Source organism: Stegastes partitus, unplaced genomic scaffold, assembly GCF_000690725.1.
Source record: "Stegastes partitus isolate 25-593 unplaced genomic scaffold, Stegastes_partitus-1.0.2 Scaffold479, whole genome shotgun sequence".
Taxonomy (NCBI): domain Eukaryota; kingdom Metazoa; phylum Chordata; class Actinopteri; family Pomacentridae; genus Stegastes; species Stegastes partitus.
The window spans coordinates 149,772-161,061 of NW_007578210.1; the positions used below are offsets into that span (position 1 = coordinate 149,772).

Sequence of the window (11,290 nt, forward strand, 5' to 3'; positions counted from 1 at the left end):
TTAAAATTAAGAAACTTGGCTGTCAGGCGAGGATGCCTGTACACTGTAGAATGATGCCTGAAAGTAAGACACAGGCTTTACTTTTTTTTTCTTTTTTTTTTTTCTTAGACCGTGGGGATTTCCTAGAGAGGGATGCTTGTATTTTATTCCTCTGTAGAGGGGCCGAGCCTGAGCCACACAGAGAGGTGAAGGATGAAGATGCTTAATGCTTCACTTCTCTCTCTGCAGCTGTACGGAGCAGCGATTCACTTCCCACCACCATTCATTTGTATCATAAAACGGCTTCTTAAATGTTGTGTTCTGGGTGCAGACATGTCGTGAACAAAGTTGATGTTTTTACCTCATTTGTAAATACAGAGATAGATGAATTACAATTATTGCTTTTTGTCAAGAAAAGCAGCATAGGTTTAAAAGGCGCAGCTTCTGAGAAAAAAAATCAAACCGAACATATTTTTTATCAACATGATGGTGATGAGCTTTTGACAGTTATATAAGTGTTTTGTATTTGCTTTGATCTTTTTTCTCAATAAATTCATTTATTTGCACCAGTGACTGTGTTGACTCATGACTGTGTCTGAAATAAGATGGAAAATGAAGGATGTGGCCTCACAGAATGATAGACACAGAAACATTGTTGAGGAGGAAAAAAAAAGAAAAACTTTTATTGATCATACTGCCATTGAACACAAATGTGTCTAACAATATCTAAACTGGCATCTCGTGTATCTTTCTACCAATAATGTGCTCGGCATGAGAAGGACTTTGAACTGCAGAATAAACGTTTACTAGTTTATATGATTTCTCATATGACAAATGTCCTGCAGTAGAAAACTCAGCTGTATAACATGACTTTATTGGATTTGTAGAAAAGTAATTACGAGCAAAATGGGGAAAGAAATGACCAAAGGCACCCAATACATACTACAACATGTCTTTTTTACAAACAGAAGAAGATGGATTTCACTGCTGACAGAATAAAGGCGCACATGTAACGGTGCTCGTGCTGAAGATGTTCATGTTCAGGGTCACAAGCTGCTCTTAAGCTATTATGGAGCCATTAGAGTGCATCGGTTTATCTCAGCCTGCACTCAAGAGTAGCTCGTCCAATCAAAATGTACAAAGAACCTCCTTTAGAGAAAAAGCCTGTCAAGTTCTGCTGTACCCGTGTGTGCACAGCATTTAGTGATCTCTTAACACACATGCTATTTACACTCCATTTAGAAATTTCACATCATAAATAGTTTGTATGTATTTACATGGCACTGGCTCAGAAAAATACATCTGTTTAGTTGCTTGCTGAGAATGTCAGATAAATAACTTCATCTTTTTTTTTTTCTTCCCACAAGCTTCAGCACCAACATGCCCCCCCCCCCCAAACTCTTAACAAAACCACATGTAAGCTGAATAATAAATTTGGCACATGAGAAATGTGGCATTCTAAAGCATTTCAGTCTGTTTTTCCTTCTATTAGTGTCAAGCATTACTCAGGATTTTCTCACGCTTCCCCCCATTAGGATGCTGAATGATTCCAATGATGTAATAATGTAAATGTGATAAATATCCAGCAAACACCATTAAATATCCAAAATACACACAGGACGTATTTCTGCTCCACAGCCTGTGTAAATGGTGTACGCCTACAGAGAGCAATGACCTAAACCCCATCTAACATCTTTAGGAGGAACTTAAGTGGCGTCTTGGAGCCATCAGACATACAATCAGTGTCCGACCTCACTATCGCTCTTATGGCTGAATGGGATCAAATCTCTCCAGTTTCCAAAACACGAGTGAAAAGCTTTCCCAGAAGAGGGAATTTACTTTCAAGATCTTGAGATTACGTGTTCAGCAATTATGTATGGGTGCAACGGAGCATGGCCGTTTAATTGTTGAGCTTGGAAACAGGACTGCAGCTGAATTTGTTGCAAATCATCACAAAGGTAGATTTGTAAACGCAAATAATAAGCAAACTAATCGTTAAATCCAGCCGTCTGCTTATTATGTATCTCAAATTTATTTCAGCAACATCCACAAATTCTTTGAAACAGAGCAGAATTCCATATGTGCGCACAGATTTACGGCTGCCTCCATCTCCTCTTCATTAAGGAAACCATAGGCAGACAGCGTGCCTCCGAATGAACTACTAATCCCAATATGTATGTAAATTAACAGTGCAGAAAAAAATATTACATTAGTACACTCTTATTAGGCAAACATAATGGAATCACTTCGCTCTCAAATAAAGCAATCAGACATCTCCTAAATTAAACATCCAATATGAGGGCGGGAGGGGGAAGAACAAGCGGTGCTGTTCCACACTGATCCGATTGGTATGCAATTACAATGAGGCTGCGCGGTTAACGAACAACACGTTTTTTCAAAAGCCCTGCAACTGCCATGTGCAGGGGTGTTCACGCATCTGCCAGTGTGTGGATTATCAAAGACAGAGGTCCCTATTAACAAGTGTACAAATATAGGCAAACTGAGATGAGAAGAAGGAGGGCAAATCGGGTGCGTATTGTATCCACATAATGGTTGAGCGTCTCACTAGCCAACTAATAATTACCTATGCAGAAAGAAGAGAAAAGGAAATGAGGAAGGGGTTCAGATCATTGTGAATCTGTGTTTTGATGCACTCTCATTTCTCCTCTGCTGCTGTTTAAACATAAGCCTTTTCTGTCCTCCGCACTCCTCCTCCCCACTTTCTCTTCTAACCACAAAGCCTCAGTTTGATATGCAAGTGTTGGCCCCCTCTCTCTCTCTCTCTCTCTCTCTCAAACTATTTTGGATTGCGGCAGGGAATCAGCGCTGTTGTCAGCTTGCTGCAATTTCCTCGCCACTTACATTATTCATGTGTGTTTGTAGCTGTGTGTGTGCGTGAGAGCGAGAAGAGTGAAAAGGTTGAGACTGCTGCTGATGAGAATCACAGAGCCGACAGAAAGAAAAACATGACAGCAATCACAACGACGACACGGTCACAAATATCACTTGGTACCAGCTTTGACCTCAGTTTTACAGCAAAAGCACATTTAAGTACCCGAGCGGGAATCGAAACTAACATAGTTATCTTCCCTTTTCTTTGCAGTGGTAATTGATAACATTTATCACCGCGGCCGAATGTGCCCTGCCAAAAAGTGACAACATCGGAGTCCGGGGTGAGCCAAGCTAATGGTCCGACTTATTCAGTGGGGCTTTCCCCCCCCCACATATGCCACAGTTGAGTAATACTTCCACCCTGCAACCTTCCTGCTACTGTTATCATGAACTCCACAAGCGGGTCAAGGGTGATGCTTAAATATCAAATGATGTCCAAAAGTGCTGCAGATGAACTCATGACGGCCCGGTGACACCAGCCATTTGGGGGGGGTAGAAGTATTTCCTGTCAGCAGGACTGCTGTAATCTGTTAATTTGCCTGCAGGTGTGGAGCTGATCCATGTTACAAAAATGTGCACTTCTGACCAGCTTGTCATGCTCCTGCTGACTTTAGGCGGCAACGGAGAGCGAGATTCGTAAGAGGAAGCTGTGGCGGCTTATTATTAGCTGTGCGGCACCATCGAGTTTCAATTACTTTCCTCTTTAGAAGTAAAAACTGCCAGGATGGATTGGTTTTCAAAATTATGAGACAAGTAGTTCTACATAGCCAGAAATATCTCCACAGTGCTGTGTCACTGCTGGGGAATAGTCTGACTGCACCTCATTATCATTTTGCACTCTGGCTTGTATGTATTTCTTTAAACCAATTACAACTGTATTGGCAGAGCTAAGAATAGGATGTCGTGAATTGCTTTTCGGTTAACTTTTGCATGCATGGAGGGAAGGACTGTCATTAAAATTAGCTCTTTCACCAAGAAACTAGCATGGCTGCTTCACTGCACAATCCAAATCCTCGGCAAAACTTCAAATGTTCAGTTTCATAGGTTGCTACCAGGAGGTTGTTGTTTCCCACAGCGAAGGGGATTTTAAAAAGATAGATAGTCGAAGGCGTAGAGAAAGCTGTGTGAAAAGGCAGACCTATACCTGCAGTCTACATCTGGTGAATCAGAGTATGCTTTTGCTGACCTTTAGGGAAACAGAGGGCACGAGTTCTAAATGGAGGAAGGAGCAGTAGGTTATTATGAGTTGTGCAGCACCTCAAACATTCATTAAATCTGATCTTTTGAAGTAACTAACAGAGAGGGGAAAGATTTGCAGAAAGTTCTGATAAAAAAAAAGGTCCCACATCTCCACATCTCTGTGTCAGTGCTGGAGAATGGTGTGCTGCCGGTTAGTTCGCCAGCAGAAACAGTTCATCAGCTCGTCCTTTGAATGGCACCAAGCAGCTAGAACCAAATATTTCAGACTTAAGGTGAATTAATTTTCTGGTGTGACCGGGCCTTAACAGCTCCTAAGACTTCATACAGACATCTATTCCCTATGAGCTGAGTCATCCACTAATATGACAAAAAGCAGTGGAAAGGCTCATTAAATGCACCTTGAGAAATAGGACAGAGAACTGGATAGGAATGGTGTAGCTCAAGAAGGAAATAATTTGCTGCCCAATTAGAAAAATCAAGCTCTAGGTCATTTCTCATTAGATCTACATGATCTCTAAAAAATACATTCTAACAATTGCTTTACCCCTTTACTTATTCAGTGTTATTTTTTAAATGTTGTCCATATTTAAACAGATCCCATTGCTTCAGCTCAAATGAGCACTGTACAAAAATAGCACATTCAAAAATGTGCACTTTCATGTTATCTGGATATCTTATTTTACCGCTAATGTCTACCGATGTCTACCTCTATCCTGATTTACAACCGACATAAGTCAGACCTGCAGTGGCAATTTGAACTTTCAAAAACCTATTATGCTAATAAAAAGAACTCAGACTTCAGGCTAGTTCATGGTTTCTGCATAACCGATGCAGAAACACATCTGGGGATCCTGTGAATGTTCCTGAAAGGCTGATAAAGAAGTTAGTTACAGACTGTATTAGTGTGAATAATCCCGAAATAGCACAGGATTTCTGGAGAGTTAAGAACTTCCTAATGTGTTTGGGAACCACTGGTGGTACGAACATACAAAGTAAAGCACCACCAAAGTCATGCAGCCCCGACTTCAATACTAATTCTTCCAATGATGAATTATAAAGGTGTGGAAGACGGAGCATCTTCTGGTACAGTCTGTCCACAAAACAACCATCTGTTTTAAGCACCACTTGTTTTCCTGGAACATGTGCAGCTGGTGCAGTTGAATTGTGGACAGTCTTGGCTGGATGCTGAAAGGTACGTCACATATACTCTTGTTCACATGCAGATGGGGAAAGAATACTTTGGCCTTTATGGTTAAGTTCCAATAGCTGGTTTGGGAACCATTTTGGATCTGGCTGTACATTGGTTCAAATAGAATCCATTGACAGATCTTTTATTCCTATCCCTGTTTTCATTGGCAAGGATGAACTCAAAAGCAAATATGAACTGAACTGTTTTTCTGAATCGTGTATTAAATACTTCAGTATCAATCTTTGACTTTAACTTTCGAATGTTATTTAGAGATATATTTTTTTGGGGACAAGTGGAGACAAAACAGCCTGAAGCATGACTCCTACAGGTGCTCCCACACCCTGCTAACTAAAACATTGCAGCCTCAAGCTTTCACTGACCCACTGCTTCAACACCACAGTTCATAGAGCCACGTGTTAAAAAAAATAATAGGCATGATCACAGCTGGGCGCAGTGCAGAGAGGAGACAGAGGAACAGCAAGGATTCAGTGTTTCATTTCTTCTCCTGCCCCTTCTCACTCCCCTCTGGCCTCTGCTGGGGCTTTTCTTGCAGCCCTGATCCTGCTACTGAGTCACGCTGGGCTCTGATGAGCCCTTGGCACTTTTCTTGCGTTTCTTCTTGATCCGGTACACATGGAAGGTTTTGTTCTGGAATGTTCTGGTGAACAGAGCGGTGTAAGATGCTGTGTCTGTCTTGATGGCCTCACAAAACCGAGGGTGGGTGGCAGGAATGAGGTCTGGGTCATCCTCTCCGGGTCCGTCCATGATCTGTTAACAGAACAGGCTTGTCATCACCATCATCAGCAGCAGTGAGAGTGAATGAAAGAAGGTGATCGCTAATGTATATTGTTAAAGTCAACATGTTTTAATCGGCACATCGTCAACTCATTTGAGATTTAGAGAAGTAAACACCGCTAACAGGGTCATCAACAGCCTCTTACAGGCTCTGATTTCACTTTGCACTGCTGCCAGCTAGATCTGGCACAAACTCTGCTTTAGTGCAATAAGAAGCACAGAGCCTAAATAATTCTGAATCTTCATAAATATACTGTTTTGGGATTACTGAATGCCTATGCTCATAAAAAGCTGCCAAAGTATGCTTAACTTGGCAGATTAAGAAACGGTAATTGTACAGATGCAACATGTCTAAACTGCATACTTTAACTACATATGAGGATGGTGGGTTGAAGGACAGCTTTTCTTGGAAATACTGAACCTAAAAAGAAACAAACAAAAACACATTAAAAAAAAAAAAAAAGTTTACTGAAAGCCGTATTAAAAGCCAATACAATGTTTTCTTAACCTCTAATAACTACGACTATGCAATTTTCTGGAGAGTTGCAACACTCTTCTGCATGAGTGATTTCTGTAATTTGTGCTCTATTGTTGCTCCTTTCACTGTTTTAAAAAGAGTTGGGTGAAAGTTTTGGATACTAAGCTTTGAAAGAATAATCACAACCATTATGCAACTGTTGCTTATTAAATGATGAATACATTTATAGATAAATACTATAATATGCTACATTTTCCAGACCTTTAATAATGCACTGGGCCTTGTACTTTGATAAATAAAAAGCCGTTTGTATCGTTACATTTACTTCTACAACGACTACCCCAACCAAAGAAAGGAATACATGAAGAATCCTAAGGGTTGGTGTCTGGATGCAAATCATTACATCTACCCAGAGAGTGGAGCAGGATAGACCAGTATCATCCCAAACAGCAATTGAAGGGGATACTATATGCAGTATGTCACAAAAGTGAGTACTCACTTTTGTTGCCAGTGGTTTAGACGTTACTGGCTGTGTGTTGTGTTATTTTGAAGGGACAGTAAATTTACACTGTTATACAAGCTGTACACTGACTACTTTACACTGTAGCAAAGTGTCATTTCTTCAGCGTTGTCCCATGAAAATATATGATAATTTAGGTTTTTTTTCCCGTTTTTTTTTTTGGCCTTTGTGCTTTTATTGGATAGTGCAGTGAGAGAAAGACAGGAAAGTGGGGGAGGAGAATGGGGGTAGGACGTGTGGGAAAGGGCCATGAGCAGGATTCAAACTCATGACCTCCACATCGGGACTGTGGCCCTGCATATGGGACACCAGCTCAACCAGGTGAGCTATAGTGGCGCCCCAATGATAAAATATTTTAAATATTATTTCACACCCCAGGTACAGCCTGCTCTCACTGTTGCCCTCAGGAAAGAGGTACCGATCCATCAAGGCCCGCACATTCAGACTCACCAACACGTTCTACCCAAGTGCAATATGGGTACTGAACTCACACTAGTGTATAGTCTGTACTATTTATACACATACATTTATTATTTATACTACACTATGCTATATATACTATATTATAATTATGTTTTAATTATTATATATTATACTATTCTATACTTTGTATATATATTTTATATATATATTATATTACTTATAATAATTCTTTATTTATATTATTTAGATTTCTCACATATTCAGTGTTCCTACCTCAACAGTGCAATATATTTATTCTACCTTTTGACGAACTGTATATACTTCCTACTGGCTCTTTTTTTAAATATATGTATATATTCTTATTTGTCTTTTTATACTTTTACTTTCATACTTTTGCACCACTGGAGATGTCTTTTAATTTTGTTCTACTTTGTGTATGATGACGATAAAAGCATTCTATTCTATTCTATTCTATTCTATTCTATTCTGTTGTATTCTATTCCATTCTATTCTATTCTATTCTATTCTATTCTATATGTACTCACTTTTGTGACATACTGTAAAAAGCTTTTATATTTTACATAAATACCATATCGTAGGGGGGGTCCTGATCTGATCTCAAAGATTAGGAATGCAATCCTTTGTTTACCTGCACATTTGTAGGAGGACATTAGGGATGCAAATTTTGTACAGTTTTCTAAATCATTTATCGGTCGTGTTATCAATCAATAATGGATTATGTCAACAGACATATGATAGGTGCCACGAAGACAGCTCTGTTAAATATGGGACATATGAACAGTGTCCTAGATGACCTTAAACACGTTAGCTGGAGGTCACTAACTGTCACAGAAGTCTTTGTTTTGGTGCTAGCTAAACCTCACACAGTGCCATCTGCTACAGCACCAAACAACAAGAGGCTCCATCTAGTAGAGCAACCAGGTACTGGAGCTCATCTACAATACATTTTTGTGATATGCATGCACAGAATACAGGTTTTCACCGTCTTTTAGAGGTTGTTGAGTCACGCTACACTCGACCTCCGTCACACTACATTTCAAACAGTGCCCTACCGGAGCTTTACAACAAAGTTCATGACCATCAGTGTAACACTACGGAACAGCTTGTATGCTGAAAAGCAATTTTTATTCTCAATGCACTGCAGAGCTTTTCAGTTGTTCAATTATCAACCCAGATAATGGTCTTGGATTGGCACTGGGTATTGCTAGATATTAAATATGAAATCACTTGGATCAGATCAGGGACAGAAAAACTTGATCATGTCATCCTGACCATATATTAAACTGTTTATAATATTAATGAAACCTTCGGGTTTCACAAAAGTTGTGGGCAACTGAAGACAACAGGACAAAAAAAATAAATAAATAAAATGACTATATCAAAGAAAAAAACAAGAAGAAAGAGAAAGAAAAATAGCACACAAACAAAACAACTAAAGAACTAAATAAAAGAAAGTGGGAGAAGAAAGGGACAGACAAAAACGGACGTAAAGCCTGCATTCCTTCAATAAAGCTGTCTAGATGTCAGATGTAGTGTATGCTGTGTGACATTTACGCCGTCACAAACACAAACACACACTGACTCTGTGTTTCAGCGTTTCATGTGTCGTACACCACACTGGGCCAGACTGAGGCTTGTCTCGCCTCTGGTAATCCAAATAGCCAGCAAGCCACATCCGACATCAAAATAAAGAGAGGCCCAGGGAGTGGGATGGGGGTGGGAGTGAAGGAGCGAGCGACAGCAAGAGAGTGAGAGACAGTGACGCACAGATAAGAAGAAGTGAGACTATTGATCTCTCTGCGGAGGCTGAGAGCTTTCACCAAGTCACAGAAGTTGGCAGAGCAGACAGCACATGCAGTCACACACACTCTCTCACACACACACACACACACACAGAGTCACCGTGAGTCATGTTAAATAAATGCCACCCACATGTCCGTTGGCCAGGTCGAGCAGGTCCCGCAGTCTGCAGCCTCGCCTGTGCCTCCGCTCGTAACAGATGCTGTTTTCCAGTACCACATAGTCGGCTCCAACAGCCCTCAGGATGTCATAGACTTCCTCCGGGGACCGGCGAGCGTACACTTGATACACCTGCGTGGACACACACACACACACACACACAAACACACGCATGCACACGCACGCACACGCACGCACACGCACACACAGGAAATAGCAGATTTATTTAGGGTGATATGGATTTATAATTGCTTTCTTTCTCTCCTGGAACTCAATTACCAGGCACATTTATTTTCTGAATTACAGTTTGATGAAAGTTGGTTTAGTTTCAATTATAACATGTTTACTGAATGAAAAAAATCTGAATGAAAACAATTATGGGCAAAATAAAAATCAGTGGGAGAACAAAAACAAAAGTTTGAAACATAACAAATCTGAGCTTTCTAGAACTCTTCTTCATTGTTTTTGTGCAGCAAAGAACAAACAACACTAAGCACAATAAATGGACACACTATTCAACTTACAAGTACCTTACACATTTTTTAAATTGGGTTAAATGAATGTTGAAACACTAAAGTGACAATTCAACCAAGTTTCTACACCAACTGACCTCACCTGTGACTGAAACCACTCCATATCTTCTGAGTATTGCACTGAAGCACCACTTAACAGTTTGTTTGAATGTCTGGTATAAAATACACACTACATTGTGCAATCAACTATGATGTCATGAAAAAAAAAGACTGTCCACATCTTGTACACTGTTTCACTGTTTCATTACAATCCCTGACACTATAGATCCATGAAGAATGATGAGGTTTCAGTGGTGCAATTAAAACACATAATTTTCCTTGTGAAAATGATGGTCAAAAGGGGTGGATATTCAGATCACATAGGAAATAGAAAGTTTTAAAATTTAGAGCGTGGTATTATTATTATTATTTTTGGCCTTTTTTCCTTTATTTGATAGTGCAGTGAGAGAGAGACAGGAAAGTGGGGGAGAAGAATGGGGGTAGGACCTGTGGAAAAAGGCCATGAGCGGGATTTAAACTGATGACCTCCACATCAGGGACTGTAGCCCCTATATATGGGATGCCAGCTCAAGCAGGTGAGCTATAGCGGGACCCCAGAGCGTGGTATTTTTGTAAACCTACCATTATTATCATAAAGCTCAGTTCCTTTCAAAAAGTCTTAGAATTTGATTTGACTACAAACCGAGATGCTCATTTAAATAACAAGACCTTTTTTTGTGTGTTGAGTTTCTATTTCACACATCAGTGTCACACTGGATTGTCATTCCTGATTACAATTTTCTGTGGTTCCCTGAACACCTCACATGTATCAGGACAACTGTGCACCGAGAAGCCTCTAGTCCCCCCTCAGTTACTGCAGCAGATGCAATTTAGACAAGTTTGTGGTCAGAAATGAGAGAAAAAAGTGAAATAAGGTGTTGTAAAATAAGATTTACTGAGGTTAAGGCCAAGTGATGTTATCTACATGAATGGGCTCCCCAGAGACATACACAGACTAATGGACTAAATGTCAGGCACACTGGTGCGACCATTTAAAATTTTTGGTTGCACTTCACAAATTTTTGCATGAGCAACCAAAATGGTGGCACCCCGTGCCCTTATGGTTTCAGGTGGCCATGCATGTAAAAATGATACTTTATCAGTTTTAACACTTCCTTTGAGAACTGTTACTTTGCTTTAACCCTCTGAACCCCAAGCACTTTCAAGTTGTTTCAGCTTCTGTCACATTCTTGCAATATATTCATTCTATCGTCTGGTAGAATAAACTGTATATACTTCCTACTGGCTCCTTTTGTAAATAT

General features: G+C 40.1%; 1 protein-coding gene across 1 annotated transcript in view; it reads right to left on the reverse strand.

Moving 5' to 3' along the window:
• Window positions 1–634: 634 nt before the first annotated feature.
• The window catches only part of dpy19l3 (dpy-19 like C-mannosyltransferase 3), a 75,571-nt gene continuing 64,915 nt past the window's right edge, over window positions 635–11,290 (reverse strand). Inside the window, exons 17-18 of the mRNA XM_008286967.1 lie at window positions 9,430–9,588; window positions 635–6,028 (exon numbers count right to left, since the gene is read on the reverse strand). Of these exons, the coding sequence (XP_008285189.1) occupies window positions 5,825–6,028; window positions 9,430–9,588 (363 nt within the window). The 3' untranslated portion in view covers window positions 635–5,824. The remainder of the gene's footprint in view (window positions 6,029–9,429; window positions 9,589–11,290) is intronic.